Genomic DNA, 25,968 nt, shown 5'->3' with positions numbered 1-25,968 from the left:
TGGCAACATATCTGCTTTGTAGTGCATTGTCCTAATAAAATGGAAAGTTGGAGTTACATTACTTCTTGGCTTACACAGAGAGGGTTTCATCCTTATCTTGTAGACAAATCAATATATATTAAAAACCTTCCTCAAACATACTGGAATTCTTATATATATTAAATTAGCTTGTCTCAGCTATTATTAGCGATGTAATATGTGAGAAGTTTGATGCAAAATCTTTTGTTTAAGGAAGGTTTATCTTACAATTATAAATTACTATTGTTGGTATAGCTTCAGTACCAAGGGAGGCCTATTTGATGAAGATCAGAGCTCCCAATGGTGGAAGAGCTGAAAATATTCAAAAATTAGGAATTCAATAATCCCAAACAATTGTAGAAATTGGGACTAATATTTTTTAATTCCCATTTCAGGTTATGTTTGGGTTTTAATTGGTAATTTTTAAATAACCCAACATAAAACAATTTGAATTCCCAATTTGGAAAGTGGAAATTGCTTTAAATTCCCTTTTTGTTTCCCATGAAAATCCTATTTTTGAAGGCGATTCCCAATTCTGGGATATTGTACAATACCCAAAAATGGGAATCTACAATACCCAACAAAATGGACATTGGGAACAGTCTCACATTCCCAATTTATGCACTGTTTGGGTTTTTCTTGGGATTATTTTAGAAATCCATTAATATCCCATTTAATTACCAATATGGGAATCTGCCATTTTTTCCTGTGAAAACCATCTAAAACTACCTACGATTGACTAAGAGAGTTCTCTGAGTACCGCATTGATAGTTTGCTCCTCTGGAGACCTCTGTAATCAATTTCAATTTTTGGGACCGCTTCACACGTTTCGTACCGCTTTCTTGTACTGAATGAAAGTTCTCTTACTTCACATGAAAATGTAATTAACTGGGTGCCATTGTTAGACATTTGTTGATAAATTTGTGCAATTTTGTCCTCTTTGACTCAAGTTGTCAATTGAAAAATGAGATCGACTGTAATTTAGTTTTCCATAAGGAAATTATAGGAACAATGATGGCCTTTGTAACTCCTATTTGTCGAGCGCAATGATAGTCTGAATCATTCATCTACAGCTGGCCTCCTAAACCAGCCTACTATCTCCATCTCGAGCTGAGATAATATTTCTTTGATTTTTGGTGGTTTTAGATGGTTGCACTGAGGTAGTTTTAGGTGGTTGTACTGAGGTGGTTTTAGATGGTTGTACTGAGGTAGTTTTAGGTGGTTGTACTGAGGTGGTCTTTAGATGGTTGTACTAAGGTAGTTTTAGGTGGTTGTACTGAGGTGGTTTTTAGATGGTTGCAGTTAGGTAGTTTTAGTTGGTTGTGCAGAGGTGGTTTTAGATGGTTGCCTTGAGGTAGTTTTAGATGGTTTAAGATGGTTTGCTTGTAGATTGTTCAAGATGGTTTAAGATGGTTTAGGGCCTGGTTACATAAAGGTGGGGGACCCTTGGTAGTTGAGGTAACCTGCCTACCTGTGGTTGAGAAATAGCCTGTGTTAATGTACAATCTTACAATCTCAGGAACTCTAGCAACCCCAGCAAGATACATTGACCCACCTTGGGATTTTTACATGGCAAATTGCCATCCCTGTTGGGAGACATTCTCCTAAGCAGGTCACCCTGCCTATCATGTAAACATGATGGATAGGCAGGTTACCTCACCTAGGTGGAGTCCCCCAACCTTCATGTAAACAGGCCCCTAGGATGGTTTTAAGATGGTTTCAGTTGCTTGTACACGGCTTTAGATGGTTTTAGTTGGTTGTAGATGGTCTGAATCAGTTGTAGATCAGGTTTTAGTTGGTTGTGGATGGTTTGAGTTTGTTGCAGATGGTTTGAGGTGGTTGTATATGGTTTGAGTTGGTTTTAGATGGCTTGAGTTGGTTGTAGATGGATACAGATGCTTCCAGATGGTTTCAAATGGTTACAGATCATTCTAGATGTTTTAAGAAGGTTATAAATGGTTCCAGATAGTTTAAGATGGTTCTGAATGGTTTTAGTTGATTCAAGATGGTTGCCAATTTTTTTTACATGGGTCAAATGATTTAAGATGGGTTTATATGGTTTTAGATGGTTTCAAATGGTTTAAGATTACTTTGGATCCTTTTAGTTTGTTTTCAGGTGTACATATTGGTTTTAGTTTGTGTTAAGGGGGTTTTTGGTCAGGCCATGCTTTAGTATTTCCCTTTCTTTGCACCTTATGTGTTTCCTACATAAGTTTTGTCTTATATTAATACAGTAAAACCCAATTGAATTAAGTGTTTTGAATAAGGTACTACATACGAGGATGTTAATGCAGAAGGTCATATTCACAGTTGACTTCTGATAACTTTCAAATGTTATTCGAGCCAGCAACTAGCAAATGAAACAAAAGTCATTGGGGTGCTTTAGATTTACATGTTTTTTGTTCATTTGCTATCGCTATTTTTTTCCTCTCTCTCTCTCTCTCTCTCTCCCTCTCCTCTCTCTGTGTCTCTCTATCTTTCAATTTGTTTTTATTTGTTATTTTGAATCTTTTTCAGTATTTTAAGATAGACAAAATTGATGTGGTATTTGTATCACACAATATAGATACAAAAAGAAATACTTTTAAAGAGATCTTGAAGAAGCTCAGAACTTTAATTTTATGGGACTGCATGCACAGACCTCTCCTCCCAGACTTTGCAAATTAGAGCATATAATAACAGTTTCCTTTTTTCAATAGCCTTTTTAGCTCATCTAACTGTTTTAAGTCATATTAATGTGATAAAGTAACTGGAAATATATAATTTTCCAATTGAATAAAGAGAGAACGTTTCTAAAGAACCTGTGGTGCTGCATTTGTGGGGAAATATAGCAAGAAAATTCCGTTTTATTTACTGAGTTGATAATATGAATTTGCCATCAGAAAGTGTTTCAAAGTTGACTTTTTGAGTGTCAGCCCTAAAGTAGCTGTGACTGCATGTGTGTTGTCAGTGACAGTTAGTTCAAAGTTTTCTTGTTTGTCAAACTGCTAAACCAGTTAGAATTTTACTTTTCTTGGTTTTTTTCTTTTAGTGTGAAACATTACTTTTTTTCTGGTCAGCACTGGATAAACAACCACAATGCGAAGTGTAGTAGTGGCTCCAGAGTGCTTGATGGACACAAGAGGACAGAAAAGAAACTAGTGAGGAAACAAAGTAGCTTTAATGCTTTCACAAGGGAGTTTCTCCACAAAGGTAGTCATTCTTGATCTAGCTAAATTTGTGCTTTACATCTTACCTTTTAAGTTGAAAAATGCATCACGTCCTTTTATTCCACAGAACAAACTGGTGGAAGTGCAGAGGTCTTTCGCACCATCGGAGAAAAGTAGAGGAACTTGTCTGACTCAGATAGAGATGCCTACAAAAAGGTGGCAACAGATTCAGGGTCAGCTGTGTCACTACCCTCAGCTGATAAACAAGCCAAGAAGATAATTGGCAACATCATGAAACAGGTCAGCTAGTAATAATCATAGTCATTATCATCATCATTATTACAAACTTACAATGATATTTTGGGATGTGAACTTTGTGGTTTATAAATGACCAAGTTCAACTCACCAAGCTGTATAAAGACTGGATTGACAAGTTCTTGAAATGATATACCCAATACATTCACTGACCTTATGATTTTGTTTAATTTGTAAACTGGTCTTAAATTGTGCTATAATAGCAAACAAGCATTTCATATTGAATTTTTCTGTTCGACATTGATTTTAATTGATCAGCATTAATTGATCAGTTTTCTTATTGCATTTATATTACTGGTAGATTGACTTTTGTCAAATAAAATTATGATATTTATCTGTGTGGATTGTAATTTAAGATATGCCAAAAATTTTCCCCTTTCTTATAATTTTACAGTTGGTCACCAGGTGTCTCAGCAAGCTCTTAATAAACAATGAAAGTTATTCTTAAACTTACTCAATTACCTGTTTTAAATATCTTACTTTTTGGGTTTTTTCTTTTCCTTGATTTACACAACTTTCTAAGTATGCAAGCTCAGTAATTTTCATGTAATTAAATGTTTGTCACCATACACTCCCATCATGGAATACATCTTTAATCCAGCACTAAACAAACTGACATTGCTTAAGTAATGAGTATATATGTTATCACACTTATTTGGTTCTTCTAATTGTTACCAATCCTTATCAATGTTTTACACAGGTTGCAGAACTGGAAACACTTGGTGGTCATGCCTTTTGACAGCCTTTTAAAAACAAACATCATGGAAACATTTGCAAGTAGATTACACTGTGAGTACTGACTGTAGATATGCATTAATTAGCACTTTACTCTTGATATATACTTTCAGAAGCTCATTCTAATTTTACTTGTAATGTTGAAATCTTTCTGCAAATTTTTGCGCTTGAGAATTTGTGAATTGGATTTTTCCATACATGAGTTGATGAAAAAAAGAAAAACAATTAGTAAAACCAATTACCTGTTAATTCCAATTTGCATTTCATTCCTGCACTCAAAACATAAACATAACCTCAAAAAAAGGTTATCAAGAGCAGTAGTCCCGGTACTCAATTTCTGTTACTCTAAGTGTACATCTTTGTTCTTAAATATCAATATAATCTCAATATATTAAAACAATAAATGAATCTCAATGAAATTCACTACATTGATGCTTAGATCAACAACTTATTACACCAAGCATCTCGTTTCTTAAGAACTTAGAAAAGAAGGCATTATATTTCCAGTGAAAATAGGTCCTTAATTTATAGGTAATTCCCTGGTGGAAAAGCAAGACGTGTCAGTAAAACATCTACAAGAAGTGTTCAACTTCAAATACAGTATGCGTTTTTATAGCATATATTTGCCTTTATCCATGCACCTGCAGATTAAGGTCTTCGAAGATCTAGCTGATGTTCCTCCAAATTATTGAAAAATATCTTTGTTTTCTCTTTCCACTGAAATGGCAGCATTCAGTTTCAGTTGACCCATGATTGAAAACTACATCTCCATAAACTACTATTTGAAGCATTTAAGGGGTCAATAGCTGTTTTATACTCAGCTTCTGCCTTTTCTGTGATTTGTTGCAATACGAAAAAAAAGTCAGTCTTCTTTCCCAATATAAATTTTATTTCTGCTTTTAATGTATTCGTGGGGTAATTCCCTTTATCTATGGCTATGATTTCTGTATAAGTGTCATATTTAACGCAACAAGGAGTGACTTTTAGCTTCGTTTTTTTTTTTCCAGTCAATTTCTGACTTTGTCTTTTGTAGGTGAACTTGTCGGAAACGGAGGAAGTAAAATGCCTTACGCTAAGATACAGCAATTGGGAATTTCATTGTTATTGTTACTAACCTTCCCTTGGATTTAAAGAAAGAGATTGGTGTTATTCCGCGTAAACCGTCTCTTTACGGAAGCGGCCAGCGCCGAAAGCTGTGGCTCGCCCGTCATGACTGAAGCTTTGGTATTTCTTTGCCTGTACTCTCCATGGATAGTTGCACGACCCCTTCAGCCACCACTCACACATCAACTTCTCCTACGCCCACTCCTTCCCTTGTTAATTCGTCGACCTCCTGTTAATTAGCACTCCCGGTTTAAGTTGAAAACCACTGCTACTCACAACCGTAACAATACCAACTCACAACAAACTAACTACTAATAGAACTTACAAACACCTCAGTCGAAAAGATGAAATTTACACAATATACATTCTTCTTTCTTTCTGCAACCAAAGCCACAGTGAGTGTTGACCACTGTACTTCCCGCGCATCCATTGTTCTTGGTACTCCTTCCTAATCTTAACGCAGCACTTCCTCTGCTGCTGGTTTTATCGTTTCCAAAGGTGAGCAAGTTTTTGTATCTAGTGCATTAGCACGCAGACACGATGGAAGAGCGTACGGAATTCGAAAAGCACTTTATATACGCCACATTTGAGCACGAAATATGATGTTTTATCCATAGTTTACCTTACGTGACGGATAACATGAAATGTACACTGATTTTCAACAAGTGGAATGTGTAACCATGTCGATATTTTATCGTTATAATTTCGGAAACTGTCGGTTGACCAATTGGATTCAAGTAGAAAACCGCAAGGAAGAGTCGGGAGCAATTGAATTCGGGGACGAAAATATGACGATGACTCTGATCTTTGACCACCATGTGCTTTTACCCGTGCCTTGAGGAAAGGAGGAATTTCACACTTGTGGATCACACTTCGGAAAGTTGGTGAGTGTCCTTTTGCTCTTGTAAACTTTATGATGAACTTCTATAACGTTGGTTTCTCAGTATGCCACAGCTTTTGAAGTTTGAGTCAATGTGGTCGAGTAAAAGACTTTAAGGGATGTTTTCAAGTGTTCGATCGATGCTCTCCACGCCAACAGAATAGTCATGCTGCGGTGTTGTTTACGATGCGTAGAGGAAAGAACTTCAGCTTCGTGAGCTCCATTTGGGGAAAAGAAAAGGCCTTAAAGGCAAACATTGAGCCCCTTTTGGGGAAAATTGAGCCTCTTGTGGGGAAGATTGAGCCCCTTGTGGGAATTATTGAGCCTGCCCGTTTGGAGATTACACAAAATGTATATAGAAGAGCGAGAAACCTAGCTGATGTTAAAGGAAAGACTCCTTTGACTGACGCAACATCTGCGAAAGCTGTGGTATATATGAACAGAAAAAGTTATGTTAGTAGCAGTATAAATGAGATTAAACGTAATTTAAGCGATTTCTCGAAAACAGCTGATGTGGATATGATGTGTTCACGTGGAACAGATGAAATTGATACACATTTCAAAATAGCTGACCAAAAAACCAAAGAAACGACGTAGAAACCGAGAGCCGTCGAGGGTTTCGATGAAACGGATTGTGCAATTATGAAAAAAAGAAAAACAAGATGTAAACTTAAGGTCATCATTAGGAAATATATTCCTAAGTCTTCAAGGTTATACAGCTTTGCTACTACATGTAAATGTCAACACTGAAACTACAGTTTCAGTTGGTTCCACCATATTGTTAAACTTTCAGTTACGTCACCTGGGATTGAGACCCCTAGATGTTGGGGGTGCTGGTGACTGTTTTTTTAGAGCTGTTTCTCATCAGTTATATGGTGATCCATGCCATCACTTGCAGCAGTAAAACATTATAATTCTAGAGCAGGGAAAAACTTTAATGAAGTTAAAATATTATTGCTTGCCCCTACTGGAAAAGCTGCTTATGGTATCAAAGGGAACACAGTACATAGTGCCTTGGCAATACCAGCATGCCAGTCTCTAAAGACATATAAACCTCTTGACTCAAGAAGACTAAATACCCTCAGATGTAAACTTCGTGCTGTTCAGCTTATATTTCTTGATGAAATATCAATGATAGGCAATACTATGTTAAATGTCCTAATAAATAATAGACTTAAGGATATCAAGGGTAGTAAAGAGGTATTTGGAGGTATTAGCATAATTGCATTGGGTGATTTGTTTCAACTAGAACCTGTTATGGACAGTTATGTGTTCAAAGATATGAAGAACTCAGATTATGGATCTCTTGCCCCCAATTTATGGCAAGAACATTTTACAATGTTTGAACTGGACGAAATTATGAGACAAAGGGAAAGTAGAGAATTTGCTCAAATTCTAAATAGATTGAGAGAAGGTAATCACACCCAAGATGATATTGCAAAACTGAAAGAAAGATGCATTTCAGAACACTGTATGAATTACCCAATTGATGTTCCTCATTTGTTCATTCAAAACTCAAAAGTTGACGAGTTTAGTATTAGAGTTCACAGGGCAGCTACTGGTGACAAATATACCATCAAAGCATTGGATAGTGTTATAGGTGCAAATTCTCCAGAACTCAGAGATAAAATCTTCAAGCAAATACCACTGGATCCCAGGAAAACAAAGCAATTAGCAAATCTTCAACTTGCTGAAGGGAAAGAATAGAAATAGCCATAAATGTAAGAACTGATGATGGTATCACAAATGGTGCTGGCGGCATCATCAAGATAATAAAATTGTATGACACAAATATACCATCTGGTATAATTTGGGTTCAATTTGACTATGTGGATGTTGGTGAGAAAACCAGACATGACAACAGACATGTGTATGTCAATGGCATTGAATGCACGTGGACCCCCATCAAACCTGTTACTGCACAATTTGCAGTTGGAAGAAATAGAATAGCTCAAGTTGTAAGAAAGCAGTTTTCCACTTAGACCTGCAGCAGCAAAAACAACACATAGATCACAGGGTGACACTGAAACTAGAATAGTTGTTAACTGACCTTTGTGAGAACAAAATAGTTGTTAATCCTGAAGTAAAAGCAGAAATGCAACATTTAAGAAAAGACCGGCACCTCAAGCTTTCCATAATTCCAATTCCCAATTCCAAAACAGATCCAACAGCCTTTAAGATATGTTTTCTTAATTCAAGGTCATTGCATAGACATATTGAGGACATACAAAAAGACTTAAACTACTCAAACATGGATGTAAATGTATTCTCAGAAACACAGTTATGTTACTTAGACAGTGATACTGACTACAGCATCACTGGGTATACCCTATTTAGAAATGACAGTCAACTAGACGTTTTCAGTACAAGACCTTATGGTGGAACTGCAGTGTACAGTAAAATTCCTTTTCTACCTGGATATCCAGTTTGCAACAACACTGGTGGTGTTGAAATAACTATCATTAAGGTTACAACAGTTCCACACATTACCATAATAGGCATATATCAGTCACCAAGAGTGCCAATTAAACAAATGTGTGTAGCATTGATCGGACTTCTTACCCTTGATATTTCAGGTTTCAAAGTTTTCATTGGCGATTTCAATATCAATTGGTTAAATGAAAAAGACAAGATTCCTCTTTATAATCTATTTATAAGAGATCACAGTTACAGACAACTGGTTTCATGTTCTACTACTAATAACAGAACCACTATAGACCACGTCTACACTAATTTACCTGAATCACAAATCCACTTATTTTTCTGATCACAAAGCAATCTGTGCATTGATTAAAAAATAGACCTTTATGGTTTTCTTGTCACCTTCACTGTAACTTACATGTGTTTTGTCTTAAAGAGAATATTCATAGTTAATGACTACAAAAAAATGAATTTAACTCAAATATACACCTTAGATACCAATCATGCACTGTGATTGACATCTAAGGGGTAATCTGCAGATATGTGATATGCAACACATATCCAGGTATGTCTATTTTATGATTATTGCTTTTGTGCCCTGTAGTACATACAGATTGCAGTTTTCTTTGACACCTGTTCTACAACCCTCAGTTACTGATACCATTTATTTCTCTTCGCTCTCCAGGTAGACACACCTCGGTTGTAATAGACAACAACAATGAACAACCTAACAGGATACATTCATAACGTATCCCCTGTTAAGCACTCCAACAAGACTCGCTATTTTGATATGCTTATTCAAACAGAAGCGACCAAAGTACGTGGAGTCTGTTTCTCTTCAAGCAAGCATTTTGACTTTGAAAGATGCAGCAAACAAAAGTCCCCAGTAAAGATTAGCAACTTCACTATTAAAAATAACAGTGTTCTCTTGAATGCAAGAGTCCAAATAGAGGAACTGAAGGAGGTCACTTTTCTACGAGAAGAGATTCCCTCGACTCTAAACATCTCGATGCTCTCGATGCTCTCGAATGTCACCAATAACCAGCTTATTAATCTCAAAGCCAAAGTGGTCCACTTATCTGGAGTGAAGAAAATAATCACAAGAGATGGCACGAAGTCGAAAGCTGATTGTTGCCTCCTAGATCCATCTGGATCAATCAAACTAACCCTGTGGGAGGACCTGATTACAGAAGTTGCAGACGACAACACATATAACTTCTGTAACCTTAAAGTGTCGAAGGATAATGACAACTACTCCATTTACCTTACTACACCAAAGCATGACTGTTCCATTTCACCAGCTGATACTTTCGCAGAGGAAGTAGCTTCACCAGGTGATTTGCCACCACTTGGACCCATTTTGGAGATATTTGCCAGTTTCCACAACTTGATTATAACGATTTTGACTCCCACTTGGACCCATTTAGGCGAAAGTAGCCAGTTTCCACGACTTTCTTTCGATTCTCTTGGGAAGTTGACATTGATTCGCACCCTAACTCATTTTGGTGATTTCAGCCAATCTCTTGGACTTTCCAATGATTTTCATGGGATCTTAGCATTGACCCTCAATTGGACCCATTTTTGTGATTTTGGTCAATCCATGCGACTTTCTTATCATTTTCACGAGATGTCAACATTGACCCGCACTTGCACCCATTTTGGCGATATTTGCCAGTTTCCACAACTTGCTTATAACGATTTTGACTCCCACTTGGACCCATTTAGGCGAAAGTAGCCAGTTTCGACGACTTTCTTACGATTCTCATGGGAAGTTGACACTGATTCGCATCCTAACCCATTTTGGTGATTTCAGCCAATCTCTTCGACTTTCTAATGATTTTCATGGGATCTTAACATTGACCCTCAATTGGACCCATTTTTGTGATTTTAGTCAACCCCTGCGACTTTCTTATCATTTTCACGAGATGTCAACATTGACCCGCACTTGAACCCATTTTGGCGATATTTGCCAGTTTCCACAACTTGCTTATAACGATTTTGACTCCCACTTGGACCCATTTTAGCGATATTGCCCAGTTTCTACAAGTTCCTCACGATCTTTGTGGGATATCGACACTGACTTGCAATTGGACCCATTTTGGCTATAAAGGCCAGTTTCCACAACTTTCTTATGGTATTTATGGGACACTTGGACCCATTTTGCCGACATTGGCCAATTCTTCGACTTCCTCGTCGCTCTTATGGGATATTGCTCTCGACCCACACTCACACTCTCACTCATTTTAGCAAAATTGCGAACCTTAGATGTTCTTGACTCATGTAATAATGCACTAAATAATTTTAATAAAGGTCGCCATTGCCATGCGTTAAAATACTTGTCCCGCGAACAAAGACACTTAGGCCAAAATGCTGAAACTTTTTCAATTTAATCTGGCTTCAAACGTCACAACAAAATGACCAGGTAAGGATGCGTCAAGGAGCCAAAGTCGATAAAACAAGATTGAATTAATTCGTGGAGGAGAGCTGTTATTTGTCGTGTAAAGTGACTGACTAGTTGACACAGCTTAATCTTTTTTAGCTGATTGGTAACACTTGTTCGTAGATTTACATTCTTGAGTGAAAGAGGAAAAGGAACAGGCAGTTGAAACGACTCACAAGTTACAATCAAGATATTTCTGTGTTCAAATCTGAACTATCTGAATCAGATTCACTGTCACTTCCGTATTCAGCACTGAGAACGGAACGCAGGTCCTCAAAGACTTCACTTTGGCCAAGCTGTTGAACCACGTCTGCTTCATCAGTGTTGTAATCGTCCTCCATCTGAACCTCCTCACCGGCATCATCACAATCCACTTCGGGGAAAATTCCAAGGTCAAACTGAGCTTCACATTCCTCATGGCTGCCATCATCATTAGAAAAGAGACCGTGGAGATGACCTGTGAATACGGAAAGCTCATCCATTTTAGTGCGGGCAATGGAGAGTAACGCGCGAGCTCGCTCCGTATCTTTCTGTGCCACCAGTTCCTTTGACCAAGTGTCCAATACCTTCAACTTTCCCTCGAAATGACTGAACATCCGAGCCATTTCTTCTTCTGGTGTTGGCTATTTCCTCTAAACATCTTTTGCGTGTGTGAAACAGATCAATGAGTTGCCTTTTTAAACAACAGGGAACAGCAGACTGAGGTTGGATGTCATCGTTTAGTACACGCCACAGTGGACTGTCGATGCTTAGCGCGTCTTCAACTGCAATTGTGGAGGGGTATTTACAACCCACCGTGTCAATGTTTTGTCTTGCGTACTCCTTGACCAGCTGTTTAATAGCTCCCGTTGCCTTTGTAATTTGCGTACAAAGCCGTTTTGCAATGGCTTGTCCATCTAAAGAATTAACACGACATGAGTCAAAATGATACCCTAGAAAGCCTAGGTTATAATCATTTCAATACGATGTGTTGGTTAGCTGTAATCGGGCTTTTATCGACGACTGTTAGCACTGGAACATATCAATGCAATACCTGCATATTTCTTCATCAGTTGTAAGAGAAACCACCTTTCTGAGCACTTGACATGCATGGATAATAGCAAGTCTTCTAGACGCTTGTCTTGCAAATCGCGGAGGTATGCAATATACATGCTACTGTCAGGAGAGAAATTATTGGTTTGGATTTGCATTGCTTTGAAGTGCAATTGGCAATCAAAACTTGCCCTGAGAACCCAGTAAAATACCAATAACGACTTCCACGTTTAATGACATGGAATTTTCCATAATTCTGATTGCCCGACTGCCTGATTGTCTTTTTACTTGTATGATAAGCTATTTCTAGATTTTGTGGCTGGTAATGAGTTCTTTGTTTTGTTTTGGCGGACCTCGTTTGAAAATCGTTTTAATATCCTTACGTAAAGATCATTTAGTTCCCAGATTAGGGGAATAAATTGCAGGATCAAAATTATGGTTTCATACCAGTCAAGCTGATCGGTCAGTACTTTCCATGTTTCAGATTCCGGGGAACATTTTTGCAGGTTTGTTCTGTTAATGAACAGTTTGAAAATTCAGAAGACAAGCATCAGAGAAAGTCAGGAGAAGTGACAGAAAGTGATGGACCAAAAGTGACACATTTCCGGAAAATTTGGGGTAAACATTGTATGAAAACCAGATCCCCATGCTACTTCATACCTTACACAGAAAAACTGCCTCATTTTGTCCGGGTAATCATCTGGTGATGAACCTTCAAGTAGGAAACGTAAAATCATAAACGAACTTGTAACTGTTTAAGTAACTTGCGTGTACCTATCTGAACTTCAGTTGTGGTACTCTAATTTCCTCTTAAGCACTTCAAAACATTTATCACTCTGTAATCAAAAGGGGGGCAAAGTACAATGGAAATCATTCATTTGTCATGATTATTATTGGTCGTTAAAGGTGAACCATTCCAAATAAGTTCCCCTCGATGAATAGGCGAAATTTGTACGTACTGGGTCTTCCTGTACTGGCCGCTTTGTTAGCCGTAGATTTCTCCATAATGCTCCACTCTGAGACGCTGGATACGTCCACCTTAATACCTTGGTAATAGTAAAATGGGGCTGTATCATCATCTAGACATACCTATGTATCTAACAAAGTTACATTCATCGAAGTTACATTCATCAAAAGACCAAAGAGGGCTGTCTCATCGAGCTTTGTGGATTTGTTTTTGGAACGGAGATTGGAACCAGCTTGAAACTGATTACACTGCTCCTACAACAGAAAACATTTAACTCTTAATCTTCAACTTCCTTTCTACCTTTTCTTGAGATGTCATTTAAAGTAGAAGTATCAAAGATAAAAACAGAACAGGAATTAAGATCTATGTAGCATTCATGCACGTGTAGCATTCAAAGTAGATTTGGGTTGTTGGAGGTGAACCCTCACATTAGAAATTAAACATTACATGATGGGAAAGGTGGCAAGGAAAATATTGGCAGAAAATAATAATCATTCATCAATTTCTCATAAAAATTTAAAAAATGGGACAACCAAATAAATTTACTGCTTGATAACAACCCTTCCTCTTTCATTCAGGCTTGAGACCAGCAAGAGTGACAGTAGACACCCTTGGCAGAGTTAGTTGTGTAAGCAAATACAAAGATATTACCTTTAAAGACCATAAATCAATTGCAAAAAAAGAGGGAAAAAAACTGTATTTGAAAAAAAAAAATAAATAAAAAATAGAAAAAGATCAAGGAAAAGAGGGGGCTGCAATAAAGATTATGTTCTTGTTCTTGAAGCTGACAATTCACACAGTTCTTGTATAATTAAGTTTACAGAACAAACTAACAATATATTTGAGCTACATGTATTTTGGGCAGAATGCTACCAAAGTAATTAACCCTTCAAACTGTACCATATTTAAATTATTCAACACTAACATCATTATTATAAGTAACGAACATAATTTTTACTTTTGGTCTCTCATTGCAATGGTTGAGTAGTGGTATGAGTACTGAGTAACAAAAGATTAGAGCAACGCAACAAAATACAAAGTAAGAGAAAAAGTCCTTTGGTTCACACACCATTGACTTGCTGCTTGGTCTTTTGCTTTAATTAGCTAGAAATGCATCTACTTTTTTTGGCTAATGAACAGTTCCTCTCCATGATTTGAGGACTTTCCACTAGTTCCAGCACTGCATTTGTGGACACATCCAAACAATGCATCAACAGAGATAAATTAACTTCCCTTCTCCTACAATCAGATGCCAAAATCTTATTAGAAATGTCATGTTAAAGATATTTCTTACGTCTAAATGAATGAAAAACAATGGAATAACTCATGCTAAGACCAGCTGCCACACTATGAGGACCACTAGGAAAAAGAGAGAATCATAAAGATTCAAAACAATGTTTCTTGTCTAAATTATATCATTCATTATGCCAACACATATAGTGATAGTCATTTGAGATTTCTAAAGGTAAATATTACCCACTTAGACATTTCATCTGAAGGATGACTTATCACAAACCTTAGGACATGCAGGACATTCATGATCATTCTCATAAGAAGGATTGAAATGCTTCAGGTTACTCAACATGCTAGACATATATCGGAACTCGCAGAAACAATCTCCGACAAGGAGCCGGTAGATGTCCTTAATCTAAAGGAAAACAAATAATTTATTTATTGTATAAATTAAGAAAATAAAAAGGAATTCATAAGCATAAGATAAAAAATTACTGAATGAATACTTACGTAAACCTTTGAAGCAGGTGGGACCAGCCACTGCAGTGCCTGACATATTGACCTTAAAGACACTCTACATTCTAAGAAAGTGTATTGGAGCAAGGCCATAAATTCAAAGTCAAAGGCTACCTGGGGCTGTTTTGGAGTAAATGGCCAGAAACCATTCCTGACCAGCGTTATGGCTTCTGGTTCATGCTCGCAACATTTGATTTTGATGGGATTCTGCTGCCCTGTATAAAGACAAACACCATAGAGTGTCCATAGTCGTATTCTTCTATAATAATTGTTTATTAATTCCTGTCTGTGTTGAAAAAAACAATTAAAACACAAACAAAGACCTTCCTGGAAGAGGTAACCTAACTAATTAAATATAAGTATAAGTAAAAAGTAGTACTAATAATTGCAGACTGGCAACCTATCTAACAATATAGTTACATATTGCACAGCTGCAGAGTTACTTACCATGCAAACCGACAGCTATAATGTCACGCACATATCCATGATTCATGTTGTGAGGTGTGGTCCATACACACTCACCAAACTGATATGGCACAAATCTTCCATCCTAAGAGCATAAAATATCCTACATGAATCAGGAGAATACAAATCACACACCATTTAAATCAGCCAACTCTTTCAAAATTGCCAAAAATAAACTTTACTTTGTTCTGAGTATAGAGCAAATTACATGTATACTTGCAAGAAAAAATTATCCTTGCTGCTTTCGCTTTTTCCTCTGTATAAAAATGGGTCAGGTCTCGTTGACATAATACACATTGAAGTTGAGAAAAAACTACATCAAGTGAAGTAATTGAATAGAGGTGATATATGGAGTTGTAAGAAAAAAAAGATGGATATCTCTGCAATTAAACCACAAGACAACGTACTTACAAATGAAATTGCCTAACGGCCAGAGTACACAAGAAATCGGGTTTCACAACATAATTGAAAAGGTGACTGGAGGAGATTGTCCTCCATAAATCTTCAACTCACTTTCCAAACTTCCGGGTGGTGAAGTGATCTACCGCCTGCGTGAACTAAATTGATGTGATCTGCGCATAGGAATTGCCCTGGACTGCAGTGAAGGCATCTGCCGCACGCCTCTTCTTCGCAAAAAGGAATGACACACATCTGCCCCAAAGGCAAAGCCTGTCTGGTCAACAGCGCTGAGACGAGCTGCTCTCTCGCATTGAACCAAGACAAAGCCAGCGTGGCTTTCCTCTCATGGTAAGCTTTTAACTTGCGCTTCAGTCGCACTTTTTTACTTTTAGATCTTTGGTTGGTTCTCAAACCATGATAGTCGTCAATATGGGGAAGGTCTTCTTGGTCTGGAGAAAAACCGCCGCACGTGTTTAGAGAAGATCCGGCGACTACAGACGTTGTATCAGTTAATTGCTGGGCGGCATATCGAACTGGAACACTAAACTTCGACTTTCTTTTAGCTTTTCCTCCTTTAAAAGTAACTACATTCAAACTTTTTTTCGACCTAAAATCGCGTTTAGGAGGCATAATGATATCCAAAGCTTTTCCAAAGCCGCGTTTCATGGGTTCGCAGGCTATGGCACCAGGCCTTGAGTCCTTTCAGGTCTCGATAGGTAAATAGGCCCAACTTTGACGGCTTGTATGCGTTAATTTGATACTAATTAAATCGGCATGTAAGCGGTTAATTATGAGCGAATCGGGTACTTAAAGATGGCGGATAAGGCGAAACGAAGATTTACCTGAAATAATGAGCTTAATGGGAAAAGATTACAGAAGAATCTCGGGCTTAGCGAAGCCTCTTGTGGAATGCAAAACAGAGGTGAGAGTTTACTAGGCACATTGTGTTTACTACGCCTTAGTAGTACGGGTAGTTAACGCAAGTAAGTACGTTTTAACAAAGTCAAGTTCAAGATTGCACAAAACTTGGCTATGAAATGCCGGTACATGTAGCTGCAAGAGGTTGTGGCTACCGACTTTTCCGGTTTATACGCAGATTTCTTTTTCTTAGCATTGCTCGTATCAATCTAAACCGTGACGAATTACCTAATAGGAAAGTTATTTGAAACCTAGGAAAAAAAAATGACATCGAAGGCACGTGAGGTTTGGTTAATTGTTTATTTTTAATTGAGCTTACATAATGCTAAGGATTTACGTATATTTTTCTCCTTGGCAAAATAGCGATTACATGTAGTTACTGCTTTAAATGAATTCTTCAGGTCAAATTTATTATCAGGTTCTTTTTTATTACTTCTTGTCTTGTTTCGCTTTGTTTTGTTTCGATTTGCCTTCCAGCATAATGCAACTTGTGATTAAGTCAATTAAATGCAGAATATATTCTGTTTCCCCACTAAAATGAAACAAACAAAAGTTTAGTGAAATTCGTATTTTTTTATGACAGCTCAGCAAATGATCACAGTGTGATAAATGTGTGATAAAAGTGTCCCTAAAGATCAGCCACATGTCAGCTGTTAAAGCACAAAGGGAACATTTGTTTGTTGCTGCACTTTGGGATCACAGAGAGTAACTTAACTGTTCAAAAAGTGTCTTCTTCTGAATTTCAAATTCGGCAAAGGGTACAATTTTGCTCCCTAATGTGAATTACTTAAAGAATAAAAAAGGAAACTATAAGAAATAAATTAAAAGCACTGTTGGTGCAAAAAATCACATTTGACATAATTTATTTAAAATTTATAGATTTTTTTTCTATCCATTTCATTTTCATTAAGCTTTCATTAATTTTCTAATAAGCTCTGAGGTTTATATTATGAATTATATTCAGCTACCCTCTATTTACACCAAATGGAGGCTGTTATGTTTATTATCCCTCAATATTTTTCAACATGCGGGAAAATTGTTTGTGAACAGCTTACTGTTGATGGTGTGGGACGTTTACTTTTCAGTGTCCTCTGAAATGATTTTATGGACAAAAGATACATGTTCCTTCTTCTATAACAACCACACAATTAATGCTTTTCATCTTTAATTAACCTTTTAACTCCCATGAGTGACCAAGACAGAATTTCTCCTTAGAATAGTAATACTTTATCAAGCAGACAAGTGGTGAGAGTTAAGAAGAATATTAATTAGGGGATTATTAGTTGATCCAAAAACAAACTCTCCAAACTAACATCACAAGAACTGTATGGGAGAGAGTATAGAGAATTAGTAATGAGATCTTGGGAGTTTTAAACACAGATTTTTCCATATTGGACATAAGGTTGGAAAATTAGGGAATATCACTTCAGGTACAGTGTTGGATATCCCCCAGTTTTCTGTCATGTAATGGGTTTAGACCGGTTGCCTTAACTAGCAAATAAATTTGTTGGAGTATAATGGAATTTATTGATCATGAGAAATTTATTGTAAAATTGAGGTTGCTGATGTATTTTTAGTATAACGTGTGATGTTGTGATTAAAATATGAAAAAAGAAGGGGAAAAAAACAGATATAAACAAAGACAGAAACCAACTTAGGCCACTGCAAAATACAAGAAACCAAATTGCTGTTTTTGCCTCTGATTGGTTGATTAGATAGTGCTAATATTTTAGCCAATCACAGACCAGTCATGGAAAAGCTTAGTTCCAATATTAGATTGTTTTTAGGCCCATTTAAATTTATAGATAGCACTGTGTGATGAATAAAAAGATCATAACAGCATTCAAATCTGTCCCAAATTGTCTCCTCTTAGCCAACCAGCTGAAATCTTGACCCTTTTACCTTCAAGATCCAAGAATTGACTCACTCAATTGAAAACCTTACTCAGTTTGTTGTAAGTATTGAGAATATGCCTGAGATTGTGTTAATACTCAACCAAAAGGTTCTTGTCAGATATCTTATTTTCTTAATTATTATATTTTTATTCATTTTTTCAGGCCCTTCTTTATGGAAGCTGTGTGTCCTAGAACGACAACATAACCAAGCATGCCTGTGATAAGGAGTTTCAAGCACTTAAAGCCTGCATAAGACAAGCAGTAAGTTTTTTTGGAGACTGGTCAGGGTCTCTTTTCTTTCTGAATTTAATTAGCTTGGATATCATGTTATATTTTAAACCACAAACTTCAGTTATCATGACAAGATAGTCATTTGAAGATGGGCACAAAAGTGTCCTTTCAGGGAATGGGGTGATTAAAATAGAAAGGTTTGGCTCTTTCGTGCAGCACTTTCTTTGTTAGAAATGTCCATAGTTTCTTTCAGCTAGTAATTTGTTAAACACAAGGAGTTAATGACTGGCTTCAAGGGATAAAGTGAGTTTTCTTTTCCCAAGGCTCTCAAATGTTCCTCGAACTGAAGCCAAAGGCAACAATTAGGGTCAAATGAAAAATGGCTTTGGGTTGGGAGGTATAACATTGCGATTTTAAACAATTGCAAAAGTATTTGTAGTACTTACATACTTAAACATGTATTTTCAAACTAACTCTTACACTCTCAAATGAGTCAGCTTTAATCAGAATTAATCAGGTTCAGCCTTTCATCAGTGGAAGGTTTAACTTTGCATTGTCAAATTGTTGGTGTCCTTTTTTGTTAATTTCTCTAAGAGACTACAGCAAGTCACTTAGACATAGGAATGCTGTGCTTTTTCTACTTAAATTTAAATACCTCATACTTATAATAATGTAATAATAATCATTAGATACTGAAAAAAAATGTTTCATTCCTGATTAGTCTATTGTGAATGAATTGAAAAATAAGTTATTGAGTGCAATACAGGATTTCCATACCACACACTGACTTGAAATTAAAACTTTTAAAGATGACTTAACAACACTAAACTCTTTAATAGTTTAAAGAAAACATTTAAATTTGATGTGTCCATCACTGTCTAAATTTTAGTGAATGATCAAATCAAACAATATAATTATCTTAAGGCATTTTCCAACAGGTTGAAAGTGTTTGTTTAGAAATGTGCACCAGGAAATTGGACAAAGAGTAGTATTTGTATGAGGTTTTGTTTAGAACATATCATGCATAAAAGCATATCAAACAGCTCTGACATTTCATAATTTATAGTAACTCGTTATATGTTTTGAAAGTTTTTCAAACTGTACTCCAATGGCTAGGTCATTTAACAAAACTTTCTAAACATCACTGATGCCTTTGAATTAAGAAATGTACTTGACCTCATGTAACTGTTACTTACTGTCACATACATTTCCCATCTGCTCCCCTGTGCTCACATATGTCAATTCCTGCAAGAACACTCTGTCAGCCAAGGAAATCATAGAAGCACAATGATATTTTTTAATCCTTAATCTATACACATAAATTCCCTATTGTCTGTTTTTAAACCTTTTCACTCTAACATCAATAATTATATATGCATATTCTCCATACTTTTCTCTGTGTTCTGACAAGGAGAATTTGCTCAACAGACGAAAGCTTTTTTTTTTTGACAAAGAGAATTTGCTAAACAATTAAGGTATTTTTTGTCAGTGGTTTAATTTAATGGATGACATTTGCAAGGCAAAACTAGTTCGTAGTCACTATCTGGGGTTTTAGGATTAGACAAAGGTTATAATCAAATTATAGAAAAACTGGTGTGCCTGGCCTTTTTGTTTACCTTATGAGAAGATGTTAGTAAAATAGGGATTCTTATCAAATATTATCATGTAATATTTTATATTTTTATCTCTCTTAAGTTTTCTCATTGTTTGATGAGACGGGAAAAGAGAGACCAACTGCACCTATTGCAGGAAAGTTCTGAAACAAGACGTTACAGACAACCCACTCACTTTTTGCCTGGGGTAAAAATGTTACAAGAGGAGACATTTAGTCTCTGTCCGTAAATACATATATTTACAAGCCCCTTTTATAAGCCCTCGGTTAAAGGCTCATCTAACTTTAAACAAAAAAAAGTATCAAATTATAAGCAATAAATAATTGCAAGTGTCAGTTTCCTTTGAAGCCTACAAACAATATGAGTTGCTTTCAAATTCGTGTTGTGGAGGTTCCTAACTGCGTAGCAAAAATTCAAATAGCCTCCCTTTGTTAAAAATGGTTGTTCGGTTGGCTGATGAAGCTTATTTTCCTCGTGTGACAGGCATGTCACGTTGGCGAGGGATAAATTAACGCGCGCAAAATAATGCAAAGGTTTGATAGCGGAAATTTGTTTCCTTTTTTTTTTTTTAATTGGTTTAGCTAGCCAAGAATAAAGACAACGACTTTTTCAGTAATAATTTACTAAAGAACAACATAGGTTACGTTTTTCAGCTTATTGTTGTACGCGTGACTTAAACGCATCACGCGATTAAAATTATTGTCTTAGCTCTGAATTTATTTACAACAACGCTTAACAGCAGCTGTAAAAACCTTTACTTTTCTGTGTATTTATTCTCTGCTGCTTATGTGGATAAATGCGATCAGGCTCTGAAAGTGTAAAGGGACAATCAATATTCAGGTACTTAATGCAATAGCCTTAAACCTTAGTAGTCAATTATTTTATCCTTCTTGCAGCAAAATTGTTAATTTAAAGACGGTGAGCAATTTTTTCGGTGTATCGCAAAATAACTTCATTTGCGGTACATATGTCGATTCTGTTGATGAATGTGTGTTTGCTTTGCGCTCTAATGGAATATTTATTTTTCACTATTTATCTCTGGAACGTATAGTCTGTTATTCGATCCATCTAGTTTCTTTAGGTTGTGTGATATCACCGAAAAATGAACTGTACAATGAACTTTCTTAGCGCTGTCAAATTAAAGAAACATAGCTCTTCGGTAAAACTGATCAAAATCAATTTTCTCTCTATAAACATTACCACAGTGTCGTGTAAACTGCTGACGAGAATCAAAAACAATCAACTTGTCAAATGTCGAAATGCTTAGCGAAACACATCGAGATTTAGTGGTAAGATCTTCGGATTTCAGATGGAAAAATCTGCATGGGAGCGTCCACTTTGAATTGTTGTTTTACATTTAATATATAACAGCAACAAAAAAGAGGAAAAATTGGCGATTACTTCGTAAAACCAAAAATTTGAAAGTCAAATGAAAACAGAGTTGGAGACAAGAAGCAGTCAGCTTGTGGATGATGCGGGTTCTAAAAATTACTAATATTCCATTTATTTTTCTCGTCGACATGAGCCTTTCTTTCCTCAGCATCAATGAAAAAATAGAAAAAAAGAAAAACATTCTTTGTCCACATGCTCTTTAGGAAGACGTAATAACTACTAGAGTTTCGATAACTTTTAGTCTATAAATAACTTCCCTAGTCTTTAACTGTTTACTTCCAAACAATAAACTCTTAATTCTCTACACCATACCGGAGCTTTCTCTTGAAAGAGGGTAGTGGGAAAAACGCGATTCATCAAATCCCTTGTTCCTTTTTCAACGAGTGATGATAAGAATGCTCGTCCTCTGGCTAGGTATTAAAAATAGGTCCGCAATGCGTACATGTGTGGCTCACGAAATTTAGCTGCTTTTTGTCTCCTTGGGTTTCTATTAGAAGAGCTAATATCTGATTACCATTAGATAGTTTTCAATATTAATCATGTTCATTAATAACACAAGATAACTAGCATACAAAAGTCCCGAAATGTTCATTCTGTAGATGAGTTATTGGCCAAACTTTGGTTTGAAGGTCTCATTTTGACAACAAATGTTGCACATGTAACCCGAGGATTTTAGGAACTGAAAAACATCAGCATAATCTTCCATAGTGATCTGAGAGATTCAGTCACGATTATGTTTACGTAACGAAGTGGAATTGACTTCTTAAGTTTGTTGGTTGCTTGTCTTTTCCAAGGCAAGTGATGTGAAATTAACCCTAGGGAAGAATTTCATATGAATATTTGTGACATTTTGTGTACCAGTACACAAGGACAAAACTTTGTAGAAGGGCAAGGACATTCGGGAAATGATGTAATCTAAACTAGAAGCTATTGGGAGCTTGTTTGGTTTGAATGTGTGACTAATTTTGGACAAGATATACATGTAAAGTAACACAATGCTGAGTGTAGGTTTCTTTTGTCCATTAGGGTATAAAGTTCAACTTTCAGTTGGTTGAGAGCAAAACGTTTACTATAATTATTGTATTTAGGTTTTGTGGGGCTGTATTTTCAATAAAGAATACAGAAAAATTCAGTTGAGGTAGGTAGATATGAGGTTGCAAATGGAAGAGTCTAGGGAAAAAAGATAGGTGCATTACAAGATCAGAACACAAGCAATATTTTAATGTATTATATGTTGAGTTAAGTACTCTGAAGTAACATTACATTAACGTTGCTAATAATTTTTAACCCAATACCTGGAGGTTTTATTTAACAGAAAGTTCAATAGAGATATTGTCACCATAATAGATTTCAGGAACAGTAATCAGAGACATAACTTAAACACAGCAGAGCAATGTACAGGCAAGTGCATGATGGTATCATATGATTTAAACTACCTGAAGCTTTCAAGTTTTCTTATTATTGAAATTGTAATTTCATGCCAGTGAGTCTACCAAATTCAATTTATGGGGAAAGATGAATAGGTGAACTTGACATCATCATGCAAATGGTCAACTTCACATCATCATACAAAGTGCTAATCTACCGTACAAAAAGGTCCAAAACAAACATGGTAAGCAACTGAACTTCATGTATCACTTTGTGTCAGAGCACACAAGAGGACGTGTGAGACCTGCTTCACTCTCATTTGCTAGAACAAGATTGAATTTCTGGTACCAATCAAAATTCAGAATGACTGTGACAGTTTGGAACTGATCTGTTAAGACTGCTTTTAAGGGGTCTACAGATGTGATAAGAATCTTGGGTCTCCGAGGATACCTGATGGCTAACTTTTAACTATAAACGTAACAAATGTCAGTTCCATCGAACTGTCTTCATAAAAACTCAACAAAGTCAAAGCTACATGTAACTTAATTAAAGTGTACTTTGGTATTCTAAATAAGCAGAAGTAAATTTTTCACAAACAACAAATGTTGAGCTCATAGCATGTGTGCAGTTTAAAGTATTTTAAAAATTTAAAAGTGCTTATCATATGAGAAATCGTGTTATTAATTATTCATAATGTATACGTGAAAGATACACATTCACAGGAAATCAACAAACTGATGGCAGATAAATTTGACAGTATTGACTAAATGAAGTGTGTGCCATCAAAATTTGTCCTTCAGCTGAATTCTTGCTCAGGAACGCAATTTTGTTAGTGTTTATCAATATACATAAAAGTATCCAAGCTTTTGTTTATTTTTGTCAGCTACAGCATGTATCAATCGGAACAACCTACTTTGTGTAAATCTCATTGGTTTCTCATGTGATCTATTATTGCTGAGCCTAGTTTATATTATTTTGTACATGAGTTATTACTTTTTCACTGATGATAAATGAAAAAGGCACCTAGCTCTTTTCAGCTAATCAAAAAAGTGTAATTTTTCATGTATATCAGTATTGTGATGAATTCACCAAACCAAACAAAAAACTGAAAAGGAGGCGTAGTCTACCAAATAAAGGCCTAATACACATGTATTGCTACCAAGTATAGATACCAAAGCTTAATATCTGAACCATTATGAAGAGAATCTAGAAGACTGCCAAGATTGAAGGAAGTCATGAAATGTTAAGGTCTGAATAATTCTGGCCATAACTTGGAAAACATAACACTAATCACATTTCAGTTAACATTAAAGCATTAGGCTCCTATTCATATTTTAATAAAAGCGAAACCACTCTGTTACTGAATTCCATTACTCCCCAAAGTTTGGAATCAATCACAATAGACATTTAGCACCATGTTAATAACAAACTGCAGTTTCAGGTTAGGCGTTAGACGTTTGTGACTTTTATTGGTTTAGCTATGTAAACATGAAAGTATAATTTCATTTAAAGGGGCTGTCAAATCGAATTGCCAGACAACAGCAGTGCCTGATTTTCTAATGGCAACAAAAAAGTCCTATTTTCTCTCATTGGCTAAAAAATTGTTTATTCTATTTGTATTCAATGACATGTAATGCCATGGGGTGGCAGGGTATTCTGCCGTTTAACCAGAATTTTATCTTAGCATTTACTAAAAAGACTGGTTGAGTAATTTTCTCACTGAGCATATGGCATAAACAGAAATTCAGGATAAAAAACATTCCAGTAAATGACTTACGTGAAATGTGACCGCATAGATAGTCAATAATGACTCCCAAGTTTCAATGTGGCACAACCTGCACTAAAGGTCCAGACCGTGAAATGTTGGCCTGAGAGAGCACAACTCCACGCTGTAATCCACTTAGAAGACAAGCCGACTGTAGGAAAGCCGGCGTGTGTGGCGTGTCTAGCAAACAATCATTTTTCTTTTTCTTCTGGCATTTCAGTTAGAGACTTTTGCTTCCTTTTCATATGTTGTGTTTGGTTTCTTTTATTTCTGAAAGGCAAATGTTCAATTTTTGGACTCTCGTGAACATTTTGCAAATCAAGTTCATTATCTCTGACAAAGACACCTTTAATTTCAAAAGGAACAACCCCTGTTTGTAAGCAGGAGATTTTCAAATATGACACAAGGTTTTCAATTCCTTCAATGGTAAGCAAATTACATTTCCCAAATGAGTGGGGCATCCCATACATATCCCTGGAATGAGCATCAAAAATTTTAAAGCTTTGTTCTGAATTGTTAATCACTGCAACAGTATTAATTCCAATCGTTAAAAAACAACAATTGTAATTAAGTTGACAATTTGAAAACACTTGTCAGAGAATTTTGAAGAGACATGTATGGCCCATTATTTGATGCCTTGAACAAACTTTCTGTCAATGACTCACTATATTCTAATATGTATACTTTATTGTAAATTGAAACAATGCATGGAACATCAGTTGAAAGCAAATAATCATTTGTCTGGACAGAACATCTTATAGAAGTATAAAAATCATTTCCAATGGTAAGAATATTATTCAGAGTGGAAGAAGTCCACAAATTGATATCTTCTATGTGATTATAAATAATAGCAGTAAGTGACATTGCTACACATTGTTTACCAGTATTTTCACCAAAAAGTGCTTCATTTCCTTGACTGTAGTCAGCACATATTGTTCTTGTTGGATCGATCGGATCGTGTCATAATGTGGCTGCACAAGTTGTGTAAGCCACACAAAAATGTCTCCGTCTTTGTATTTTTGTTGAAGTCGATTTTAAAGGTTAAAAAGGTTGCGAGACTGACGGCTTGTAACATCACTGTTAGATCACGTGAACCTACTAGTTTGTTTTAT

The 25,968-nt window shown here is 36.1% G+C and overlaps 2 protein-coding genes and 1 long non-coding RNA gene across 4 annotated transcripts; 1 reads left to right on the top strand and 2 right to left on the bottom strand.

Moving 5' to 3' along the window:
- Positions 1-10,990: 10,990 nt before the first annotated feature.
- LOC131798753 (uncharacterized) lies at positions 10,991-13,188 on the bottom strand. 2 transcript variants are annotated; one of them, XM_066167226.1, is made up of 4 exons: positions 13,054-13,150; positions 12,755-12,806; positions 12,096-12,217; positions 10,991-11,958 (listed from the first exon to the last, which is right to left on the bottom strand). In XM_066167226.1, exons 1-4 carry the CDS (start codon positions 13,097-13,099, stop codon positions 11,546-11,548), a joined length of 633 nt encoding a protein of 210 aa, XP_066023323.1. In that variant the 5' UTR covers positions 13,100-13,150; the 3' UTR covers positions 10,991-11,545. The 2 variants fall into 2 exon arrangements, 1 of the variants encoding a protein (XP_066023323.1); XR_010717530.1 differs by having other exon boundaries at positions 12,542-13,188.
- A 950-nt stretch (positions 13,189-14,138) lies between these two features.
- On the bottom strand, positions 14,139-16,340 carry LOC136280773 (uncharacterized). The gene is made up of 5 exons (XM_066166467.1): positions 15,789-16,340; positions 15,258-15,360; positions 14,805-15,025; positions 14,578-14,709; positions 14,139-14,300 (listed from the first exon to the last, which is right to left on the bottom strand). The coding sequence occupies exons 1-5, from the start codon at positions 16,338-16,340 to the stop codon at positions 14,286-14,288; spliced, it is 1,023 nt and encodes a 340-aa protein (XP_066022564.1). The 3' UTR covers positions 14,139-14,285.
- A 78-nt stretch (positions 16,341-16,418) lies between these two features.
- On the top strand, positions 16,419-18,752 carry LOC131775142 (uncharacterized). Its single transcript, XR_010717536.1, has 2 exons — positions 16,419-16,596; positions 18,650-18,752. It is a non-coding gene; the product is annotated as an uncharacterized lncRNA (long non-coding RNA).
- The last annotated feature ends 7,216 nt before the right edge of the window (positions 18,753-25,968 follow it).

This window comes from Pocillopora verrucosa, chromosome 5 (genome assembly GCF_036669915.1).
Source record: "Pocillopora verrucosa isolate sample1 chromosome 5, ASM3666991v2, whole genome shotgun sequence".
Classification (NCBI taxonomy): Eukaryota; Metazoa; Cnidaria; class Anthozoa; order Scleractinia; family Pocilloporidae; genus Pocillopora; species Pocillopora verrucosa.
The sequence above is the reverse complement of the archived record's forward strand: the minus strand, read 5'-3'. Positions and strand labels throughout refer to the sequence as shown.